The sequence below is a fragment of the Myotis lucifugus genome, unplaced genomic scaffold (genome assembly GCF_000147115.1).
Source record: "Myotis lucifugus unplaced genomic scaffold, Myoluc2.0 scaffold_19, whole genome shotgun sequence".
Taxonomy (NCBI): domain Eukaryota; kingdom Metazoa; phylum Chordata; class Mammalia; order Chiroptera; family Vespertilionidae; genus Myotis; species Myotis lucifugus.
This window is the reverse complement of record NW_005871067.1, coordinates 9,409,713-9,435,750: the sequence shown is the minus strand read 5'-3', so window position 1 is coordinate 9,435,750 and position 26,038 is coordinate 9,409,713. Positions and strand designations below refer to the sequence as shown.

Here is a 26,038-nt window from a genome sequence, read left to right as displayed (position 1 = left end):
TATATATATATCTATATCTATATATATAGATAATATGCAAAGTGTCCCCTCGGGGGTTCGACTGGGAGATGAGGAGTTTGATTGCTCACTATGACATGCGCTGACCACCAGGGGGAGGTGCAGAACGAAGGAAGGCCCTGGTCGGCAGCCAGCAGTTGGGGAAGAAAGGCTCTGGCTGGCAGCCGGAAGGCCCTGATTGGCCCTGATCACCGGCCAGGCCTAGGGACCCTACCCCTGCACAAATTTTGTGCACCAGGCCTCTAGTATAGTATATTCAGTCTAGTCACACCAATGGATTAGTTATAACAGATCCAAATACACTAGATTAAGGCCAAATCTAATGGAATAGAAGATGCCACAATGCAAATGGTCTCCATAGTAAAGACTTGGTAGGAGATGGTAAAATGAACAGTAGGACCAAACTCAAAATTTTAACCTTATGTGTTTTGTTTCATTTTGGTGCTATTTTACTAGCTAAACTTCCAGGAAGTTCATTGTGAAGACATTTATATGGAAGACAAAGTAACTCAAGATGAGAATGTTCCATTAGGCATTTTACCATAGTATTTTGCTTTTCAACAGAAGCATTTTGACCTGAAAACTATATAAATCTACAGATTAGAGATGTTATCTTACTAAAAGGAAAACTTATGATGATATAAAGAAGTCAAGATAATAAAGTTAACTCTTCTTTGGAATTACATCAGTAGAGTTTGGTGTAGAAAAATAAAAATAACAGAAGTGTTTTTTGTTTTTAACTTAACAGAACCCATCTTCTACTTTGGTGATGTTGAGTACTCTGTGGATGAGAGTGCTGGCTATGTGGAAGTGCAGGTATGGAGAACAGGCACTGACCTGTCCAGGTCTTCTAGTGTCACCTTGAGATCTCAGAAAACAAACCCTCCATCTGCCAATGGTGAGCAGTTTTCTATAATAACTATGTTCTACAATTTTCAACTTACCATGACAGAAAAGACTTTAAAGCTAATATACTTTACTCCTTTTTAAATACTATTAATGTGGTCTAAATGGATTTTTTTTTCTGAAATTATTACTATATGGTAGGTAAATCAAACCTTGATTTACTACTGTGAGAAAATACACTTAAGAGCCATGGATCAGAGGCTAAGTTAAAACACATTAGTAAAAGACTAAAGTCTAATGCCTATATTTGCATGAATTTGTTCTCTACACTTGGCAAATCTAACATTGTTGAATATTATGACTTCATATGCACAAGAATAAGCATGCTGACCACCTTCACAAAAATCTAATGCCAGGTAAGTATCATACAGGCATGCATCTCCAATGGCTTCTGCCTAAGTTTAAACAAATGTCCCCATATATACTTCAGATTCAAAAGGCTTTCCCCAATTTATTATTTGAGCTGCCCTTGCTGGTACATTTATCCTGGAATCTACATCTCCAAAAAGTTGATCATAGAGTTTATGGCAAGCATAGGATTAGAAATTTCCTTTTTTTTTCCTTCTAAATTACCAACAATACAAACTCTCTCTTTTACTCACATATACACACATACATGCACACATGTTCATTATACATACATTACACATTCATCACACAAAGCAAGCAGGGGCCATACAATTACAAAGGTCACTCTTAAGTTTTAACTGTTTTAATGTAGTAGAACCAGCATAGTGCTTTTCATATAGTCATTGTCCAATAAAAATTTGTTTAGCCCAAAGAGTTATTTTGTTAGAGAAAATTCAAATAAAAGAAAAGATAGAAATGAGAATAAAGGTAAAGAAACAGAGAAAAAATACAGATGGATTCAGATACAAATATTTTTTAAAATGAATTATAGACATAAACATCCAAATATGGTTGCATATTCAGAGGTAAAGAGAAAGTTAGAAATTATGAAAACAGAAAAGCAATGATATTTAATATCAACCCCCACTCTTAGTCTTTATAAACATTAAAAGAAAGTTTCATTTTAGAAAACTGTGGTACATCTACACAATGGAATACTACACTGCCGTAAAAAAGAAGGAATTCTTACCATTTGCAACAGCATGGGTGGAGCTGGAGAGCATTATGCTAAGCAAAATAAGCCAGTCAGAGAAAGATAACTATCACATGATCTCACTCATATGTGGAATATAACGAACAACATAAACTGATGAACAAAAATAGAACCAGAGTCATAGAAGCATCAAACAGACTGTCTAACCTATGAGGGAAGGCGGGGGGTGAAGGGGTAAGAGATTAACCAAAGGACTTGTATGCATGCATATGAGCATAACCAATGGACACAGACGGGTTGGGGGGGTGGTAAGGGTGAGGGCATATGTGCGGGGGGTGGGGGCGGCTGGGGAAAGGTCAATGTGGGAAAAAGGAGACTTATGTAATACTTTAAACAATAAAGAATTTTTAAAGAAACAAAGTTTTATTTTTAACTATGTTAGACATAAATGAAGATGTCCACACTAAATATGTACCCAATGATCTGAAATGGCCAAAATCATGGACCAAATATGTCTTGAGAATAATGGGTTGCTCTACTTAACTGGGGTGAATGTGGGTGGAGAGTGTGGGACGCTCTCCAAAGTTTATATCCGAAATGTGTTGCTTTGACCAGCAGGCAACCACACACCTAAATAAGATGTTCTCTAGTAACTCACAAAAACAAATATAGATACTTAAGTAATGTTAACAAAGTTTAAATTATTATATTTATTTCATATATAATTAATAATAATCATGTTTGATTGATATACCGATTTTAGATCTCATTTTTATTAGCTCCATTTTAGAATTCCAAAATAAAGATTGAGAAACTATAAGACATGAAGCAAAAATAACTAAAGTTAAAATAACACATTAGACATAGATATGACAGAGTTCAGAAACTGATATTTGATTTACCATCTCAACCAATGTAGATATTAATCTTTTATATTTCATTAAATGTACTTTTCTGTAATGTTATGCTAGTCTACATTTTAAAACAATTGTAAATATACTACATGGTTTGCTTATCATAATTTTGTTTAAATTTAGTCAGTCCCCAACTGAATAATTCTTTTGTTACTATCATAGCTGGAACAGACTATGTGGGAATTAGTCGTAATTTAGATTTTGCACCTGGAGTCAACATGCAGACTGTTCGTGTCATCATTCTGGATGATCTTGGACAACCAGTGCTGGAGGGAATTGAGAAACTTGAACTGGTGCTTCGTATGCCTATGAATGCTGCCATTGGCAAGCCCAGCAAAGCCACAGTGTCCATAAACGACTCTGTCTCAGATTGTGAGTGTTTATTAATTTATAATAAGTAAACTAATAAGCTAGAGTTTACATAAATATTAAATTAAAAAATAAACTAAGGTTTATATACCTGTATTAGTTTGCTAGAGCTGTCATAACAAAGTACTATAGACTCATAAATATCTTGTGTCACCATTCTTGTGGTTAGAAGTCCAAGATCAAGGTGTTGACAGGGTTGATTTCTTCAGAGGGCTGTAAGGGAAATATCTGTTCCAGGCCTCCCTCCTTGATTTGTAGATGGCCATTTTCTTCCTATGTGTCTTCATATCATCTTCTATGTGTGTCTCTGTCAAAATTTCCCTTTGTTAGGGCCCAGCCAGAGTGGTTTGTACAAGCAGTGTTTCTCATATCTCTCTCTCTCTCTCTCTCTCTCTCTCTCTCTCTCTCTCTCTCTCTCTCTTTTTCCTTTCTCTAAGCATGTCCTCTAGTGAGGATTTTTTTTAATTTCTCCTTTTCATAAGGACACAAGTTATATTGAATAGGGTTTACCCTAATGACTTCAGTTTTACTTACTTACCTCTGTAAGACCCTATCTCCATATAAAGTCACGGTCTCAAGTACTAGGGGGGAACACAGTTCAACACATACTGATACCCTTTCTTCTACCAATTATTAGAATAGAATTATACTCTCACACACAAAAATTTAGTCTTCCTCTCGCATTCAAAAAAATGTGATATTGCTGATCTGGCCTAAACCGAGCTTTTCCAAAGAGGACCATACCAACATGCCTGGTGGTTGGCTTCAGATCATACCAGAGCACCACCCAATTAGCTCCATAAATGACACACCCAAAGTGGGAATAGAGGGACTATACCTCAACATAATAAGGGCCACATGCCAAACTCACAACTAATATCATACTCAATGAGAAAAAACTAAAATAATTTCCCTTAAGATGAGGAATAAGACAGGAATGCCCACTCTCTCCCTTCTTATTCAACATAGTACTGGAAGTCCTACCCACAGCAATCAGGCAAGAAGAAATAATAGACTTCCAAATGGAAAGGAAGAAATAAAACTCTCACTATTTTCAGACACTATATATAGAAAACCCTAAAAATTTCATCCCAAAACTACTAGAACTAATAAATGAATTTAGTAAAGTAGGAGGATATAAAATAAATATTTAGAAATTGGTTGCATTTTTATACAACAATAGGGAAGCATCAGAAAGAGAAACTAAAAAAAAATCCCATTTAGAATTGCATCAAAAAAAGTACCTAGGAATAAATATAACAAAGGAGGTAAAGACCTGTACTTACAAAATTATAAGACACTGAAGAAAGAAGTTGAAGACACAAATTAATGGAGGCATATACTGTGCTTCTGAATAGGAAGAATTGACATTATTAAAAATGCCCATAATACCCAAAGCAATCTATAGATTCGATGTAATTTCTATTAAAATACAAATGGAGTATTTCCACAGAACTAGAGCAAATAATCCAAAAATTTATATGGAACCACAAAGAATAGCCACAGCAATCTTGAGAAAGAAGAACAAAGCTGGTGGTATCACACTGCCTGGTGTCAAACTGTACTATCAGGCTATAGTAATCAAAACAGCATGGTACTGGCATAAAAAGAGACACAAAGATTAATGGAATAGTATAGAGAGTCCAGAAATAAACTCACACCTATATGTTTAATTCATATATGACAAAGGAGGCAAGTACATACAGTGGGGTAAAAAAAAGTCTATTTAATAAATGGTGTTGGAAAAATTAGATAAATGCATGCAAAAGAAATGAAACTAGACCATCTTCTTACACATATACAAAAGGAAACTCAAAATTGATTCGAGACTTAAATGTAAGACTTGAAACCATAAAACTACTAGAAGAAAATATTGGTAGTAAACTCTTTGACATTGTTCTTAGTAATATTTTTTGAATATGTTTCCTGGGGCAAGAGAATAAAAAGATAAAAGAAACAAATGGGACTATATCAAACTAAAATGGAGAAAACCATCTAAAAAACAAAAACAACCTATTGAATGGGAGAATATATTTACCAATGATACACCTATAAAGGGTTAATGTTCAAAATACATAAAGGATATATACAACTTTACACCAAAAAAAAAACAACACAAAAAATCCAATTGAAAAATGGGCAGGGTACCTGAATAGACATTTATCCAAAGAATACATACAGATGCCCCATAAATATGAAAAGATGAACAATGTGACTAATTATCAGAGAAGTGCAAATTAAATAAAAAATGAGATATCTCACACCTGTCAGAATAGCCATCATCAATTAATCAATTAATAACATGTTTAAGGTTGTAGAAAAAAGAAAATACCCATGCACTATTGATGGGATTGCAAATTGGTATAGCCACTATGGAAAACAGTATGGAGGTTCCTCAATGAAATAAAAATAGAACTACATTATGACTTAGCAATCCCACATCTGAATATAGAAATTTAAAACACTAATTTGAAAATATATATGCATTCCTATGCTCATTACAGCATTATGTACACTAGTCATGATATGAAAGCCATCTATGTGTTCATTGATAGACAATTGGATAAAAAAATGTTATACATATATACAATCAAATATTACTTGGCCATAAAACAAAGAATGAAATCTTGCCATTTGTGACAACATGGATGGGTCTAGAGCAATGGTTCTCAACCTTCCTAATGCCGCGGCCCTTTAATATAGTTCCTCATGTTGTGGTGACCCCCAATTTCATTGTTACAAATTGAACATAATTAAAGCATAGTGATTAATCACAAAAACAATATGTAATTATATATGTGTTTTCCAATGGTCTTAGGCGACCCCTGTGAAAGGGTCGTTTGACCCCCAAAGGGGTCGCGACCCACAGGTTGAGAACCGCTGGTCTAGAGGGTATTATGCTAAATGTAATAATCCAGACAGAGAAAAACAATTACCATAAGATTTCACTTGCATTTGGAATCTAGAACAAAGAATAAACAAAATGGAGATAAAATCATAGATACAGAGAACAAACTGGCAGTTGCCAGGATCCTGGAGGGCAGTTGGGGTTGGGTGATAAAGTGAAGTGTTTAATAAGTACAAATTTGCAGTTACAAAGTAGTCAGGGGATATAAAGCACAGCACAGGGAATATAGTCAACAATATTAAATGTCATCTATAATTGAAAAAATGTTTAAATTAAAAAAGAATTGCCTCATCACAGATGAGTAGAAACACATAGGGCTGCACAGACCCTTGAATGCCAATGGTCTTTTTCTATTTTTCAACATAAGACACTTTCTGTCATCTTCAGACAGTGCTGAAATTTTCCTAATGATGTGCCAAATACATTGTTCTGAAACAAGTACCTATTGGACACATGGCATGGCTCTTTAACACATCATCACAAGGGAATTCTGAATAATCTTCTACCATAATTATCTTGATGTTTCTTTGAGCAGCCTAATCTATTGTCAATGAGACCTATATTTAATTGATGTAGCATAGCTGTCATCTAAATATTTCATATATGTATAATATTATACTCATTGTCAACTTTTCTAACATGATATGAGTAAACTATGTTTGTAATAATGTGCACAATATTTAGTGGTATTCATATCAAGAAATTCTGATTAGCTCATGAGTAAGTAACACATATGGGGATCTGGTTTATTCACTTTTTAGCATTTCATTGCATCTCCCTACTCCACCAGTTGGCAGAGCAAATTTCAAAGATAAGGAAATCAAAACGTTTAAAGTTTAGTCATTTTCTCAAGGCCAGAACAATGACAAATGACTGAGTGGAGACTGGGTACCTCCTCTCACAACTGTTTCACTTTCCTTTCCACTAAACCATGTTTTCTGAAATGTCACTTCATTAAGAAAATTTTTGTTCAGTTTCACCCATATGTTTATTTGTTTCTGCAGTACCTAAGATGCAATTCAAAGAACGAGTATATACTGTCAATGAAAATGACAGGCAGATAGTTGCAATAATCCACAGGAGTGGAGATCTCCAGTTCATGTCCTCAGTAAGATGCTATACACGACAGGGATCTGCACAAGTGATGATGGACTTTGAAGAACGCCCAAACACTGATATCTCCATCGTTGAATTCCTGCCAGGTAAGTTTAAGCTTGACGTGTTTATTTGAAATTTTAGTAGAGCAAATTTTTGTGAGTAATATATATCAGGAACATATAAGTTCTTGATTTCAATAAGCTTATGACATAATATTATGTACACTAAATGATAATATGGTGAGGTAGATTGTAACAGGTTGAGTGAATGTCCTTTTTGGTTTCTGTATCAATTTATTGATTAATTTTCAGTGATTTATTATATTGTTTATTCAAAACTTATTCAGTGATAGGGACATATATGTAGATTTCACAATGCTAGGAGATACTTAATGCTCAAGTGACAGAAATTAAAAGGAATTGATGTCAGATTTTTAATATATGTATCCAGATCCTTAAAATATCTGATCAGTTGAGATCTAGTAATTGTTCTAGAAACTGGTACTGCAGTCAAATTAACAATGATCAACATGTACTAGGCTGCTAAATTTACTTCTTGATTATAATGCTAGTAATTTATAAACAAAAATTGGCACTTGCTCTTTTTCCTTGTTTTCTAAGATGAGTGACAGGACTTAAAGACTTAAAGATGTTAAAGAAATCCCATTCAAGTAGTTGGCTTGTCATTGCAGTGAATGAACAATTATTCATTCAACAAATATTTATTGAAGGCTTACTACATGCCAGACACTATTATTTGCACTGTTGATAAAGCAAGGAAAAGGCAATATGCTTGCCCTTGTGGTGCTTATATTCTAGTTGCAGATGTACCTTTTTTGGCCTATAGTATATGATTGATCTGCTGTCATTATTGTTCTAGGTGAGACTGAGAAGCCTTGTATCCTTGAGCTGATGGACGACAGACTCTATGAGGAAATAGAGGAACTCCGCCTAGTTCTTGGCACTCCACAAAGCAACTCTCCCTTTGGGGCTACAGTTGGTGAACAAAATGAAACTCTGATAAGGATCCGAGATGATGCTGATAGTAAGAAGTCATTTCTTATTCTCAACTTTCAATTGGGAACTGAAATCCATCTATGTTAAAGTTTCAGGTAGATTAGAAAACAACCCACTGTTTTTGACTAGGCTTTTAAAACAAATGAGAATTAAAAGAGAGAGCGAGAGAGAGAGAGAGAGTTGCCCTAACCAGTTTGGCTCAGTGGATAGAGCATCAGCCTGCGGACTCAAGGGTCTCAGGTTCGATTCCGGTCAAGGGCATGTACCTTGGTTGCGGGCACATCCCCAGTAGGGGGTGTGCAGGAGGCAGCTGATCAATGTTTCTCTCTCATCGATGTTTTTAACTCTCTATCCCTCTCCCTTCCTCTCTGTAAAAAATCAATAAAATATATTTTTTTAAAAAAAGAGAGAGTAAAATAAGGAATGAAATAAACCATTAAAACTGAAAGTTGATGTTGAAGAATATGACTTATATCTAAACTAGAGGCCCGGTGCACAAAAATTTGTGCACTGGGGGGGGGTCCCTCAGCCTGGCCTGTGGCCTCTCGCAGTCTGGGACCCCTTAGGGGATGTCCACCTGCTGGCTTAGGCCTGCTCCCCCAGGGATTGGACCTAAGCTGGCAGTCAGACATCCCTCTGGCAGCCCGGAAGCCCTTGGGGGATGTCCACTTGCCAGCGGGGAGCAGGCCTAAGCTGCAGTCGGACATCCTTAATGCTGCTGAGGAGACAGGAGAGGATCCCACCACCACCGCTGTACTGGCAGCCATCAGCCTGGCTTGTGGCTGAGCAGAGCTCCCCCTGTGGGAGCGCACTGACCACCAGGGGGCAGCTCCTGCATTGAGCGTCTGCCCCTTGGTGGTCAGTGTGTGTCCTGGTGACCAGTCATTCCCAGTAATTCTGCTGTTAGGGTCAATTTGCATATTACCCTTTAATTATATAGGATACTAAATCCCTAACATTCATACCTCCCCTCTTTCCCTGACATACATTTGGGTGCAGGCAGTCCTGGGCCAACAATTTCCTCCCTCTCTTCCCACTCTCAGTGGCCTGCTCCCATAAAATTTTGGCACATAGAGACTGCCTAGAGCATATGCTCTTTGAGGACTGGTTAATTCCTAAGGAAGGGGCTGGACTATGTTATGTGTGCTCAGTTGTTCCTAACACACTCAATAATATTGGGTGAGGAAACAGAAATAAGCCAGGAGTATAATAGTAATTAAGCTCTTCCCACTGGGAAAGAAACATTAGAAATGAAGAAAAATTCCTTTTACAATTTAAATTATTCCTATTTCCCACAATTTTAGAGACTATTATTAAATTCGGAGAAACCAAATTTAGCATAAATGAACCTAAAGAACCAGGACAATCAGTGGTTATAAAGATCCCAGTGATTCGCCAAGGAGACACTTCAAAGGTTTCCATCGTGAGAGTGCACACCAAGGACGGCTCGGCCACCTCTGGAGAAGACTACCACCCTGTGTCAGAAGGTAAGGGCGCTCCCAGTTCTGTGTCCATGGGGGTTGTACTCAAGTGACCATGAGAAAAGTAAGAAAATATCCAATTGAAATAAAAATATACATATACCTGTAAATTAGTCTTCAGAAAAAACAAAAACAATGGAATTTATTTCCAGAATTCCTCTTTTGACTTAGAGAGTATATGTGTTAGGACTTAGGAAATTTTTGAGTAAACATGCTAGACAACTTTCTGTTTTGAGTCTACTTTCACCTTCACTATGGTAATCAGACACTGAATAATAATTCTTGTGAAGTATTCTATTGCATTGAAAATGCATAATAGCAGAGATAGTAGTCTATTTTAGTTTATAGAACACCCACAATTTAAAACTTCCAGCTAGAAAATTTTGTGTTTATGGAGGGCAAAAAAAGAGTGGTAAAATATCAACTACATGACACCATAAAGTCTATGGGCCTCAAAAACCCATTATGGGTGCTTTTCATCCGTCTCTCTATTGCCTCAAATTTATGGATCATTTCACAATTTACTTTTATAAATAATTAAGACAAATCATTCAATACACACTCTGCCTCTCCCTCTTCTTCTCTCAGATTTGTTTGCTGACAAAATAAATATAAATTAATGTCCCAAATTTAGTCTATGAATTATTTGGAATTCTTATCCACTTGGTTTCTAGTTTCCTATCTCTCACTACAATCATTAGTTCCTAATGATCATAGAGCTTTAGGCATTCATCTTTTTTTAAAAAATCTTTATTGTTGAGAGTATTACAGATATCCTCCTTTTTCCCCCTATTGCTCCCCTGTGCCCCGTACTCACCCCACCGCAGGCCTTCACCATCCAACTGTCTGTGTTCATAGGTAAGATCTTTGGTTAATCTCTTCCCACTCCCCAACCCCCTTCCCTCTGAGAATCGTCAGTCTGTTCCACTTCCATGCTCCTGATTCTATTCCATTCACCAGTTTATTCTGTTCATCAGATTTTTTATTCCTTTGATTTTTAGATTCACTTGTTGATAGATATGTATTTGTTGTCACTTGGTTGTTCATATTTTTTATCTTTACCTTTTTCTTCTTCTTCCTCTTCTTAAAGAATACCCTTCAACATGTCATGTAATGCTGGTTTCATGGTGATGAACTCCTTTAGCTTTTTCTTATCTGTGAAGCTCTTTATCTGACCTTCAATTCTAAATCATAGCTTTGCTGGGTAGAGTAATCTTTGTTGTAGGTTCTTGCTATTCATCACTTTAAATATTTCTTGCCACTCTCTTCTGGCCTGCAAAGTTTCTGTTGAGAAATCAGCTGACAGTCATATGGGTGCTCCCTTGTAGGTAACTGACTTTTTCTCTCTTGCTGCTTTTAAGATTCTCTGTTTGTCATTAACACTTGACATTTTGATTATGATGTGCTTTGGTGTGGGCCTCTTTTGGTTCCTCTTGTTTGGGACTATCAGCTTCCTGGACCTGTAAGTCCATTTCTTTCACCAGGTGGGGGAATTTTTCTGTCATTATTTCTTCAAATAGGTATTCAATATCGTGCTCTCTATCTTCTCCTTCTGGCACCCCCAAAATATGAATGTTAGTACACTTGAAGTTGCTCCTTAAACTATCTTCATATTTTTGGATTCTTTTTGCTTTTTTGATTGGGTGTTTTTTGCTTCCTCATATTCCAAATCATTGATTTGATTCTTGGAATTCTCTACTGTTGAATCCCTGTAAATTATTCTTTATTTCACTTGGTGTATGCTTAACTTCTGATGGGTCCTTTTCCATGTCTTTGACATTCTCACTAAGATCCTTGAAAGTCTCATTAAGTCCCTAGATGCAGCGGTTCTCAACCTGTGGGTCGCAAACCCTGAAAATACATCCTGCATATCAGATATTTACATTACGATTCATAACAGTAGCAAAATTACAGTTATGAAGTAGCAACGAAAATAATTTTATGGTTGGGGTCACCACAACATGAGGAACTGTATTAAAGGGTCGCAGCATTAAGAAAGTTGAGAACCACACTGTATTAAAGGGTCGCGGCATTAGAAGGTTGAGAACTCTCAACCTTCTAATGCCGCGACCCTTTAATACAGTTCCTCATGTTGTGGTGACCCCCAATTTCATTGTTACAAATTGAACATAATTAAAGCATAATGATTAATCACAAAAACAATATGTAATTATATATGTGTTTTCCAATGGTCTTAGGTGACCCCTGTGAAAGGGTCATTCGAACCCTAAAGGGGTCACGACCCACAGGTTGAGAACCACTTGGCCTAGAAGCTCTCATGAAGACCCTTGAGTAACCCTATAACCATGGATTTGAACTCTGTATCCAGTAGTTTGCTTGGTTACATTTCTTTCACTTGTGACATGTTTCTTTGTCTCTGCATTTTGGCTTCTTCTCTGAGTTTGTTTCTATGTATTAGAGCTGCTATGTCCCCTAGAATGGGCAGAGTGGCCTTGTGTAGTATGTGTCCTGTAGTATGTCACCTTAACTGGGTACTCTAGGTGACCCCCGGTGTAGGCTGTGTGCATAGTCTTATAGTTGAACCTTCATTGCTATTGGCATCTCTGGGAGGAATTGACCTCTAGGCCAATTGGCTGTGAGAACCTGCTGTGACTACAGTGGGAGAGCTGCTGTGCAGAAAACACCCTTAAGGAGCAGGACTTGCTTCAGTGGGGCTTTGGTGCTCACTGAGTTGGCCTCTTGAGTGTGTCACTTGTGGATGTGTAGAGTTATAATCTGCTGTGGTCTGAAGCTTTCCATCAGGTGCACTGGCTCTAGGGCCTCCAGGGAGGTGCAAAGTCAGCCAGTCTGGGGACATCCTGCAGGAGCTATTTGTATTGGGCTTTGAGGTGCCCAGGCAAGGCCTAGCTATGAAGCAAAGCAGGCTGGTGCTAGTGCTAGGTCTCGGGCCTTTTATTGATAGGTTTCAGGCATGCTGTCACCACCTTCAATTTGTTTGAGAGATTTTAGCAAAATCTGAAGATTGAACAAGGACATATGGATAAGCTGCTGCAAACAGGTTTGGAGGGACTGCAAACTGGATGGGGTGGGGTCTCAGGGAATCATCAGGATGGAGCCAACAGATATGGCTGCCAGTCAGCCCTGCCACAGGGGAGGTCTCAGCACAGAAAGTTACCCCTGCAAGCACCCCTGACTGGGAGAAAGCTGCCCCCAAGTTCCTGACCCGATGCCAGACAATCCAGTTCCTCCCAGTATGTGTCTGGGTCCCCCAGAGCAGCTTCCCTGTGCCCAGCGCTAGAGCTCAGATGAAGCGGGACCATGTAAGTTCATGTGCCAGCCTTTTACAAAAACACCTGGGTCTCCAGCAGCCTCCATGTCTCTCTGCCCCAATCCCTGCTGGTTTTTATAGCCAATAATTATGGGGACTTCTCTTCCCAGCTCTGGGTCCCTGAGCTGGGGGTCTGGTGTGGGCTTGGACCCCTTGTTCCTCACGGGCAGCCTCCACAGAGATGATCTCCCTCCTGATTTAAAAAAACAACACATCACACGTGGGTGTTGGACCATTCCGCACCTCTGCCCCTCCTACCAGTCTCAACGTGCTTTCTTCTTTACTTCTCTAGTTGTAGGACTTCCATTCAGCCAGCTTTCAGGCAGTTCTGAATGATGGTTGTTCTGTATTTGTTGTAATTTTGATGTGGTTGTGGGAGGCAGTGAGTACAGGCATTTACCTATGGGGCCATCTTAGTTCTCCCAGGCATTCATCTTTATCTCCTAACTTGCATACACAATTTAGAAAAAGACTGATAGTTATTACTAAATCAGTTATAAAGGTAATGATAGAATAGGGTAAAAAAGCATTTTCTGCAGAGGAATTTGTACTTTGTATGCATATAGTTTGGGACAAAAGTAGTGTGGGAACCCTAATCAAAGTATGCTGGATATTCAAGGCTGATTTGAGGGTGGGGGCCCTGTCCAGAGTATGCCAGATGTGCAAGGCCAAGTTGCCTTACGCAGGTGCAAACGCAAGGACATAGAGATTATATTGTATGCACTGTGCAGGTGTACTTTTCTTGGGCCTTTTATTGATAGGTTTTGGGTATGCTGTCACCACCTTCAACTTGTTTGAGAGATTTTAGCAAAATCTTAAGATTGAACAAGGACATATGGATAAGATATGAACAAGGACATATAACCCAAATACTGATGTCACTATTTGGCAAGAAGCCTCTTTTGTCTAAGTTGGTATAAAGATGTGTTGTTGACCAGCCGGTGTGCAGCTGCTTGGTATGGCTCCTGTGTTTGCTACTGTATTAGCAAGGGCTGCTTTATGTGGCTACTTTGTAATGCTACTTTGAAGAACTGTTTTCTCTAATGGCTACGTGGAAGCAATGGCTACTTTGTCTGCAATAAGGTCTCTCTTCTATGCTTATGACTTCTCCTGTCTTCTCCATCTAATACCTGGCATCCATGAAGGTCCTGTTCCTGGTAGGGGAACTAAGACCCCACAGTTGTAGTCGAGCAGGATCAAAGAGAAACTTGCTCCCACAAGCTCCACAGTGAGCAGGGGAGCAGGGGTCAGGAGTAAGTACTCCAACAAGTAGGTTTACAGTTCATGTGGAAAAAGATACAATAATCTATATATATAAAAGCCAGGTGACCAGAATGCCAGAACGACCAGTCGCTATGATGCCCACTGCAGCCAGCCAACTGGCCCAATCGGGAGGCAGCCCTCCCCCTCAGCCAGCCTCAGATGGATTGGGGGCGGGGCTGGCTGGCCAACCTCCTACACCCTTCCCCCTGGCTGGCCCGGCCCCCAATCGGCTCCCCCACCCCAATCAAGGGCAGGGCCAGCTGGCCAAATACCTGCAACACCTCCCCCTCACTGGTCCCACCCCCGATCGGCCCACCACACCCTGATTGGGGGTGGGTCCAGTCATGGGGAGGGGCCACAGGAGGTTGGCCGGCCCCACCCCCGATCCGACTAGGGGCCAGCTGGGGGGAGGGGCCGCCCCCCCAATTGGGCCAGTTGGCCGGATGCAGTGGGCATCATAGCAACCGGTCATTCCAGTCATTCTGGCATTCTGGTCGCTTGACTTTTATATATATAGACTAGAGGCCTGGTGCACAAAATTCGTCCATTGGGGGTTCCCTCAGGCCGGCCTGTACCCTCTCCAATCTGGGACCCTACAGGGGATGTCCAACTACCTCTTGAAATCCAGGACTGCTGGCTCCTAACCACTCGCCTCCATGCCTGCCTGATCGTCCCTAACCCCTCTGCCTGCCTGCCTGATCACCCCTAACTCCTTCCCTGCTGGCCTGATCACCTCTAACCGCCTCTGCCTCGCCCCGCACCCAGGACCCAGGATTCCCTCCTTTGGCCGGCTGCAGGGACCCAGGACCCAGGCTGGCTTCACCCGGGCCAGCCGCAGCCTCAGGGGACTGTGGGTGGGCAACTTCGCTCAGACCACAGCTGTAGGCGCTGGCACCTGGGACTGCAGGGCAGGTAGCTTGTCCCTCTCCCGGGCCACAGCCTGACTGGTCCCCATTCCTCTCTTGTGAGCTCATTTGTGCCTGGCTCGTCCCCATTCCTCTCTCCCCAGTGTTGAGTGTCTGAGTCGTTATGGTGTGACAGTGTGAGGGTGTGATGACCATTTGCATATTAGCTCTTTATTATATAGGATGATAATATATTTGAAATAAATCAGATACCACCAAAAATGAGAGAAAAATACTGCTTATCACTAAATTATAAGATCTAAAATAAGTCTATTATTTATTTTTTATTGTCCCCAATAACATGATTAGTGAGAGGGAGAGAGAGAGAGAGAGTAGAGACATCTATGTGAGAGAAAAACATCAATAGTTTCCATACAGGAATTTAACTGACAGCCTTGTGGTGCACAGGACAGCACTCAATCAACTGAAACACTCCAGTCAGGCTAAAGTAAGCCTCTTAATACACAGGTTTTATATGAAGGAAACACCTTCTAAATGTGCAAAATATGACCTTGAGAAGTAGATGTTTTTCTTAGAAATAAAACAAATATTCTTTGCTAAAACAGAAACAAAATTATATCTATGCAGCCTTGGCCAGTTTGGCCCAGTTGGTTAGAGCATCATTCTGTACATGGAAAGGTCACGGGTTTGATTCCCGGTCAGGGTACATACCAGATTGCAGGTTCGGTCCTGGCCAGGGAGGCAACCAACCCATGCTTCTCTCTCTCTTCTCTCTCTCTCTCTCTCTCTCTCTCTCTCTCTCTCTCTCCTCTCTCTCTCTCTTTCTCTCTCTCTCCCTCCCTCTCCCTCTCTCTTCCTCTCTTTCAAAAAAAATTATATCTATGCAATAAATTACAGTCAGAAAAATGTTAAATAACATTAAAACAGCCTGTGTCATTTTTTTTAATCCTCACCTGAGAATGTGTTTATTAATTTAGAAAGGTAAGGAGAGAGAGAGCAAAACATCAATGTGAGAGAGAAACACCTCTCAGGTTGCCTCCTGTACATGCCCTGACCAGATATTGAACCCACAATTTCGGAATGTGCCCTGACCAGGAATTGAACCTACAATCTTTTTGATGCATGGGATGATGCTCTAACCAACTGAGCCACCCAGCTGGGGCCAGCCTGTTTCTTTTTTATCACATAAATCTCAGCTTGCTGTTTATAATGTTTATAATAAAAATTTAAGTAATATTTTCTAATCCTTCCATGTTGTCACAAATGGCAATATTTCATTCTTTTTATAGATGTGTAACATTCCATTGTATAGATGTATCACATCTTTATTCATTCATCTATTGATGGACACCTAGATTGCTTCCATATCTTGACTATGGGAAATTATTCTGCAGTGAACATAGGGGGGCACATATCTTTTCAAATTAGTGTTCTCTGGGTAAGTACCCAGAAGTGAAATTGCTGGGTTGTATAGTATATCTATTTTTAGTTTTTTGAGGGATCTCCATACTGTTTTCCTAGGGGTGTAATTTGCAACAACGTGGATGGGTCTACAAGGTATGAGGCTAAGTGAAATAAGTCAGAGAAAGACAAATTCCATGTGATTTCACTTATACATGGGCTTTGAAAACAAAACAAGCAAACAAAATAAAAACAGATTCATAGGAACAGAGGCCAAAGGGATGATTTGCCAGAAGGGAGGAGTTAGGGAGGTTAGTGAAAAAGGGAAGAAAACATGGTCAGTAATATTGTGATAAGTTTACACAGTGACAGATACTTACTAGAATTAGTGGGGTAATCACATTATAAGTTAAAAATGCCTAATATTGTACACCTGAAGCTAGTATAACCAATATAAGATTATGTAACAACTGTAGTTAAGTAAAAAAAAAAATTTAAATTTATAATTTAAAAAAGATAAAGAGAATCAAAGCATACCAAAAAAGGAAATATTTTCTGAAATACTATGCTCTAATTTTTCCTTTTATGTTACAAATTTAAATCAGTTATTTCAAATAAACAGAAAAACTTAAATATAGAATACAAGGTGAAATTTTTATGCTAAAAATGTTTAAAGTAACAGATAAAGACTAAAATAGTTGAGAAAACAACTATCACCTAATACATGTACTGTAAGAAAATAATAATTTAACATCCTATATAATAAAAGGCTAATATGCAAATGGACCAAACTGCACAATGACCAGTCGCTATGATATGCACTGACCACCAGGGAGCAGACGCTCAATGCAGGAGCTGCCCCCTGGTGGTCAGTGCATTCCCACAAGGGGAGCGCCACTCAGCCAGAAGCTGGGCTCATGACTGGCGAGCACAGCAGCGGTGGCAGGAGCCTCTCCCACCTCCACAGCAGCGCTAAGGATGTCTGACTGACGGCTTAGGTCCACTCCCCACAGGGAATGGGCCTAAGCCATCAGTCGGACATCCCCCAAGGGTTTCTGGACTGTGAGAGGGTGCAGGCTGGGCTGAGGGACTGCCTCCTCCCCCAAGCGCATGAATTTCGTGCACTGAGCCTCTAGTTTAAAATAAACACTTAAGTTTTTAACTTCTTAGAAATTGTGTTTGTGCAATTCAGAGGGTTACAAAACTTGAATGCTTATAGGGCTATGACAAGCTATAGAATGAGTGAAGCAAGGGAAGTGTTTCGGGGTTGGGGTGAGAATGGAGTGATGGAAAATCTATTCGCTGCTGAGAAAGAAAAAAAAAGCCTGTGCTATCATAGCCAGCTGACTGTTGCAGACAGAAAAGTTCAAAAGAACTCAAAAATCTATACTTTCCTATGAAATCCACAGATTTTTAAGTGTTAGAAACTAATTTTTTTAATGCAATGTCTCACGGTCAAACTAAACAAATTGGTGGGCCAGAAATGATCGCCTATTTTTTTCTTTTGGAACAAGTGCCATGAGCTCTTTCAGGGTATGTGGAATCAAAGACAGAACATGCTAAGGCTAATGTGTAAAATGGCTGTATCTAGACACAGAACTAATTTTAAAGATGAGTCTGGCTTACTAACTCAGTTTTAAACACTTCTATAATAATAAAAGCATAATATGCTAATTAGACTGGACGTCCTTCCAGACGAAGGAAGCCCGGGTCCCGAGTGCCTGCTGGTGGCCAGAGCAAAGCCCGGGTCCCAGATGCCAGAGGGAAGCCAGTGCCAGGAGCTGGGAGAAAGAAGGCCTACTCTTGCACGAATTTTGTGCATTCGGCCTCTATTTTTATAATTGACAATTATAAAGTAGAAGTAGGAAAGGAAAAATACATTGGAGACACATTTTCTTCTGCCTCATTTTAAGACTTGTAATTTTGAATTATAATGACTGAACTGCAGTTAGATCACAAAGCATCATCTGTTATCTTTTTTAATTGGAATGATTATGCATTATCTTCTTTATTTAAACTTCTGTGCCATTTTCTAAAAAGGTATAGTAAAACTACAAAATAGTTTATACGGGTTTCATACTATAGTCAGCTGCTTATTCATGAGTTCAATAAAATCAATTAAATTTTAACATTTTCAGAATTTTAAAGTAAGTGGGTTCAAAGGGATTCACAGAATTAGGCTTAGTTTTCAAGATAATGAAGCAATTTTGTTTAGTGAGGAAGGACAGGGATGAGAGAAAAAATACCATTAATATTTATCTTTAAAAAAAGTTTTTAAGTTTCCAAGATTAACATCAACAATAACAGATATAATTTAAGATATAATTTGATATGTTGATAAAATCTTAATTTTACATTCAGCTTTTCCAGATATATACATAATGTAAATACTGTTCACATTCAATAATATCTGTGACCATATTCATTTGACTTATGTCCTGTTGGTTTAGAAATTTTGGGAAATAAGATGCAAGTTTTTCTGGTTGTGTCCTGGTATTAGAACTGTTGATTATCCTTTCCATAACTCAGCATTTTTTCAAACTGAGGTCCAATAAATAAATTTAGTAGCTTATGATTAAATTTTTTTCAGGATAGAATAGATAGAATAGAATAGAAAATATTAGAGTGTAATGAATATAGTAGAAATAGGTGATTTTAAAAAACTTTTTATTCCATTTCATTCACACACACACACACACTGGTCCATATTGTAAAATGTATTTCAGATTGTGAATCGCTCACAAAAAAAGCTTAATAAAAACTCATATTCATATGTAAAATATTTAAATTTGTGATTTTGCACTTATAGAAATTGAATTTAAGGAGGGAGAAACCCAGCACATTGTTGAAATTGAAGTAATCCACGATGGGGTTAGAGAGATGAGAGAGGCCTTCACTGTTCACCTAAAACCTGATGAAAATATGATAGCAGAGACACAGGTAAGTAATAAATACAGGTACAAATTCATAGCTAACATTTTATCAGGGAAATTGCATATAAGCATCTCATAGTGTACAATACAGTAATGGGACTCTGTACAAGCCTTATATAAAGGAGATGTGCATTATCCCTTTTAACTCCTAAATAAATTTTGTTCCTATTAGATTGTAATCAAGAGATTTGTGTCTTTGTTTGAAAAATCATGTTTGTAGAAACTCAAGGACTAGAGTCACTGAGCCCTACATCTGCCCATGTACAGCAATTTAAAATTAATCTCCAGAGAGAAAGCATCATCTCAGCACAAAGATGAGACCATTAATTCAGTGCACAACTCATTAAAACACACATTTTAATTCACAAAATAGTTTGCTAATCTTCAAAAAATCTTCACCTTTTCAACCTAGCTTTATTAAATTAATGTCTAGAGTAAATATAACATTTATTGGCACTCACTTCAACATAGCCCAAATGTTACAGTTCTAACACCTCTTTTCTTTTTATTTAATTTATGTTGCATACGCAACCAATTTTTCTTTAAGATGAACAAATTTAAACATTTTTTTACCTTTAAACCCAAAACAATGTTATAATAAGTTTATATTGGTTTTAGAGAGAGAGGAAGGGAAAGGGAGAGAGTGAGAAAAACATTGATGAGAGAGAAACATCGATCAGCTACGGCCTGCAAGTGTCCTGAACTGGAACTCGAACCAGTGATCTCTTGGTGCATGGGATGATGCTCAAACCAACTGAGCCACACCGGTCAGGGCCTAAAATAATTTTTAAAGCTAAATGATTTAGGAACAGATCAATATTTATAATATCTATGCTTAAATTTACTCTATTTCTTTTATTATTTGTTTCACTATTTGTATGAGATCAAATTAGAGAGATTTTCTTCCTTAAGTATGGGTTACCATTTTATAATTTTTACTACTTGGTGATATTTCTGCTACAGTGCCTTGCTTTTCTTAAAGTCATATTTAAAATTAAAGAAGTATGAGCAGAAAATCTTTTTTTAAGCCTTGATCACATAAAAATTAGTCTTTTGTTATTTTTATGGAGCATGATATTAAACTTTTTTAAGTGAAAGAAACTGAGATTCACTTCAAGTAATAAAAGCTTTTTTAAGAACGCACTTATAAATATAGATTTGGAAACTATGGTAGTTAGATATTGGAAGAGTATTCAGGAGCTAAGGCAAATTTATCAGCAAGGTGTTCTGATTACCTTACCAGCAGCACATGTTCACAGGTTCCTCTCCTATCATGACTCAACTTTTCCCTCTGCCTGTGCTTCAGGCTCCTTCAACCTCTGACCATTTAAAGCTTTGCTTTTTTACTGGCACTAACTTCAGCATAGCCCAAACTATCACATAACCTCTAGGATCTACCTTCTCTCAGGGTGTCTTTTAGCTTTTCTCCCACTATCAACTAATTGACTTTTTTATGGATCTTCTACGTAACAACTCCAAGACAGATTTAGCTACTTTCATCACAATTTATAGAAAAAAATTAGAGCACAAATGCTTCATGGGCCTTTGTCCAACACATACTGCCCTGGGCTCGGGTACCCTCCCCTGATACCATAAGATATGGCCAAGGTGCCAGAGTCACATAGAATAAACCATACAGGATCTGTCAGTCTGAAAGGTATCTGCGTGTGACAATTTTATCATGATGAAGCCAGGGACTTGCCAAGCATCATGGCATTGTTCTGTGCAATAGAACCACTAAGAGTCAAATATTTTAATAATCACAGATAATTATCTTTTCCCACTAGGTGACAAAAGCCATTGTGTATATAGAAGAAATGAACAGCATGGCAGATGTCACTTTTCCTTCTATCCCTCAAATTGTGTCCTTATTGATGTATGATGATACTTCCAGAGCTAAAGAGAATGCTGGACCTGTGTCTGGTTATCCTGTCATCTGTATCACAGTGAGTAGAAAATTGAGGAAAATTGTAAAATAATTACTTAAAATAATTCTAGCTTAACTAATATAGTATTAGCTTTGACATGAAGAAATAAAAGTGGGAAAATACTACTTTGAAAAGGAAAATATGGTATTAATCAAATAAAGTTCTCATTTTTCTTCCTTTATCCAACAAAGCTTAATTAAGTGATGTGTACATAGATTGTTATTTCATGTTATCTCAGTGTCTGTCACTAATAGGAAAATAAATAAGGGTCGGATTCTGCACTCAGGGAAATCAAAAAATAAAAAAGATAAAAACATGTGAAAATTAGTTACTACGGGACAAAATATGAACATATTCACAAGAATAATGCAGCTCTATGTACAAGGGAAGGCTTAGGATGGTCCGGTGGAATTTCAGTTTGAAAGCGTCAGATAAGGGAAAGTCATTTCAGGAAGAAGTAATTGCATCATAAGTTACATCTAGAAGAATAGCAAAAAAAGTGGCATATTATCTTTCACTGCTTTTAGAGAGAGAGGAAAAGAGAGGGAGAAACATCAATGTGAGAGAGAAACATCAATCAGTTGCTTCCTGCATGTGCCCCAACCCGGGATCGAACCCACAGTTGGGGTATGTGCCATGACCTGGAATTGAACCGGTGACCTTTTGGTGTATGGGACAATGCTCCAACCAACTGAGCCACACCAACCAAGTTAAAGAATGGTATATTATTATTCCACTTTTATTTGCCTACACTTAAATCTAAATTATAAGCTCCCTGTGAGCAAAAACTGGGGCCTATTTTTATATCAGAACAGCCCTGGTATGATGACCTACATAAAATGGGTTCACAATAAATGTTTATTGAATTAACAAGGCAAACAGAATAATTTGGTGTCAAGTTATAAAGGTCTTTAAATGTTACATTGAAGAATGTGGACTTCATTTGTTGGGTAGCAAGGAGATCTTGCACAGAATTTCATGAGAGGAGAAGTTGTGTTGGAGTGTTACCATGGCAGCAGTGTGTCACTTGACTAGAAAGGCCCTCAATTAGGGAGGTGGTGTTGGGAATGGGAAGGGAGAAATTTAAGAAATATTGCAAAAGAAGAATCAACCAAGTTCACTGACCCACTGGATGTGGGGGGCAAGATGAGAGAAAGGAGAGAAGAAGGAAAGGAGACAGAGAAGGAACAAAGATTCTCTATCCCACCATTATATGGACAACTCTGAGGATTCAAGAGATGATGAAATGAATAACACTTTTACTTGTATCAGTTAGAAGTAGAAACATCCAATAGCTGTTTGAAATGCAAGATTAGAGTTCATAAGAGCTATCATGGCTAGGAATAAAAATTTGAGGGTTGCACAAATAGCATGTAGGAAGGGGGAAAAAGCATCAGTGAAACGACTATGATGGAACTTGAGATGAATAGTTTACACATTATTCTATATTGTGACCCTAACAGAGTTCTGTGTTCCCCATAGGCTTGCAATCCTAAATATTCAAACTATGACAAAACAGGTTCTATTTGTACAAGTGAGAACATCAATGATACTTTGACTCTGTACCGATGGCTGATTAGTGCACCCACTGGCACTGATGGTGTGACCAGCCCCATGAAAGAAGTGGACTTTGACACCTATTTTACATCATCCAAGATGATCACTTTAGACTCCATATACTTTCAACCTGGCTCAAGGGTACAGTGTGCGGCTCGTGCTGTCAATACCAATGGCAATGAAGGCCTGGAGCTGATGAGCCCTATTGTAACCATCAGTAAAGAAGAAGGTAACATATTCCTATTTTCACATGAAGATCATTGGGATACCATGGCATATTATAAATGTTTAATTTCTGGTTATTAATTTTTTCAAATGCCCCATCCCAATATATAAAAACCCTGGGTCCGTCACATTCACAACAACCGAAGACTCTACCTAATGCCCAGGCTGCGTGCGCAGCAGGCTCTGGTGGGTGGGGACTTGGGGCAGTGGAGACAGGGACGAGGGAGGCAGGGCGGGCACTCACACTCACTCACAACTGTGCACACACACAGACACACACAGTGCCCACCAGCTCACAGCCTTTTCTCCCTTTCTTTCCCTCCATCCCAACTCACTCTCTCAGAATGAGGAAACAAAACAGACTGGGCCTGAAGAGGCCAGGATGGAAGGGAGGATCGGCAGAGGGTGGAGCAGCCCCCACTGGCCCCACCTCCTCCCAACTGGGAAAGAAGAAGAGGGAGACAGGGAGGCAGGGAGGCCTGGAGGACTGCTGAGAAAAACAAAGAGACACAGAGACTGGGCGAGATCAGGTTGGCAGGGGAAGGCAGTTGGGGGTGAGATCAGTCCAGCAGGGGAGGGCAGTTAGGGGTGATCAGACAGGCAGAAGCATTTGGGGGCTAGATCAGGCCGGCAGGGGAGAGCAGTTAGGGGCGATCAGGCAGGCAGAGGCAGTTAGGTGCAATCAGGCAGGCAGGCAGGCGAGTGGTTAGGAGCCAGCAGTCCCAGATTGCGAGAGGGATGTCCAACTGCAGGCAGTCAGACATCCCCCAAGGGGTCCCCAATTGGAGAGGGTGCAGGCTGGGCTGAGGGACTCCCTCCCCATGCATGAATTCTGTGCACTGAGCCACTAGTGTATTTTATAATATGCTATACTAGTAAGTACTTAAAAATGATAATCCATTTTAATATATTTATTAAAAACAAATATTTGTTCATTCCACATTTTAAAATCACCTATCATACACCAGACTTTCTGCTGGCATATAAGTGCTTTATGCTCAGAATTTTTTAAAAATAAATAAATAAGGCAAGATTATTGTCCTCAAGGAGTTTAAACTCAAATTGAGGACACAACGTTTAGTCTGGACAGGGCACAGAAATGCAAAAGTGGTTGTGATTAGTTCTACCCAGAATGGGTCAGGAAAGGTTTTATTAAACAGGAGATTCTTAATCTGAATCTTGAAAACAGAGGGAAAAAGGCATGAGTAATGACTCAGAGAAGCATGAAAAAAACATGGAATATTCTGGGAACTAAAAGCAGAGAAATGGAAGGCATGTGAGAGGATCAGAAAATGAAGCAGATAGTATACAAGGTTCAGACCTAGAAAATTGGCTCATATAAGATGCTAAAATATTCCAAGTTGGTTGTTGCATGAGTAGGAGTTTGCTGGGGACTGAAGAGGAGGTATCATCCAGGTAGAGAAGTATGTACAACTGCCCAGACCTTGTTAATACAAGGGAGATTGTGTTCAGGACTGGAGCTTGACACTTTGGGGTGGAGAATAGGATATGGTTAAAGATAACAAAAGACAGGAAATCCACTTTATAAACCAATCCTTCACTCTACAGAAAACATTTTAAATTAGATTTTAAAATACCTGTTTATTTATAAGATTCTATTTCTAAAACTTCTATTTGCATACAAGATTTTAGAAGTATACTTACTGCATAAAGAAATGTATATGTACCACCTCCCCATTATATAATAAGGATCAATATCTTTTAATATCATGTATAGTAAATATGCCCTTTTATTGGGATTAAAACATATGGTGTTTAAGTTTCTCTTAAAACCAAACTTTTGAGTTGGTACCAAAAAAAGAAAAATTAAGAAATACCTTAAAATAAGTCCTACTAATAAAACAGACAGCCCAAATACTGAGGCCTGCCCTCTGATTTTATTCCTGTCCTAATAAGTACCTAATTCCCCAATTTTGTACCAGTTGAAAATTATATTTCCTAGATGTCTTCAAATTGTAATTCAGCATCTCGGTCCCTTCCATGATATTAAAATGAAAACATTAAAATTACCTTAAAGTAAATATTGGAGGAAGATTTTCATGACAAAATTCTTGAGTGTCAGAGAGAGAGAGAAGAGAAATAATGAGTTATAATTTATAATACACATACTGTAAGAAATTACATATATAGAGAAAACTAAACATTTTGTTCTCTTATTTCAAAGACACATTAGTTTTTGTTTTAAAAATGAGTGCATTTTTTTAGTTTTATTAGCTTATAAATAATGTATATTTTATAACATCAAATAATGTATATTTAATGTCTAGAGTAAACATCAAATCACTTAATTAAACTACACTTACTTTTTTTCCATTGATTTTCAATCATCCATACTGTGTCTGTTCATACTTTATATTAAACTAGAGGCCTGGTGCATGAAATTTGTGCACCGGTAGGGTCCCTAGGCCTGGCCAGCGATCAGGACCAATCTGTGGGGTGACCAATGGGGCGATCAGGGAGTCCCTGCTGGCACTCGCCTTGGCTGGACTGGGGCCTGCAGGCTGGGGGCAGCTCCTGTGTTGAGGGTCTGCCCCCTGGTGGTCATTGGGCAGCATAGCGACCAGTCGTTCTGCTGTTCAGTCAATTTGCATATTAGGCTTTTATTATATAGGACTAGAGGCCCGGTGCATGAATTCGTGCACGAGGCGGAGGTCCCTCAGCCAGAACTGCACCCTCTCACAATCCAGGACCCTCTGGGGATGTCCAACTGCTGGTTTAGGCTGAGGGATTGGGCCTAAACTGGCAGTTAGACATCCCTCTCGCAATCTGGGACCACTGGCTC

General features: G+C 38.8%; 1 protein-coding gene across 1 annotated transcript in view; it reads left to right on the top strand.

The window, feature by feature from the left end:
• FREM2 (FRAS1 related extracellular matrix protein 2) overlaps positions 1 to 26,038 on the top strand; it is a 381,530-nt gene that overhangs the window by 302,072 nt on the left and 53,420 nt on the right. The window contains 8 exon segments of the mRNA XM_014453017.2: positions 767 to 916; positions 3,064 to 3,273; positions 7,183 to 7,380; positions 8,156 to 8,320; positions 9,597 to 9,779; positions 19,402 to 19,532; positions 21,313 to 21,471; positions 22,936 to 23,239. Of these exon segments, the coding sequence (XP_014308503.1) occupies positions 767 to 916; positions 3,064 to 3,273; positions 7,183 to 7,380; positions 8,156 to 8,320; positions 9,597 to 9,779; positions 19,402 to 19,532; positions 21,313 to 21,471; positions 22,936 to 23,239 (1,500 nt within the window).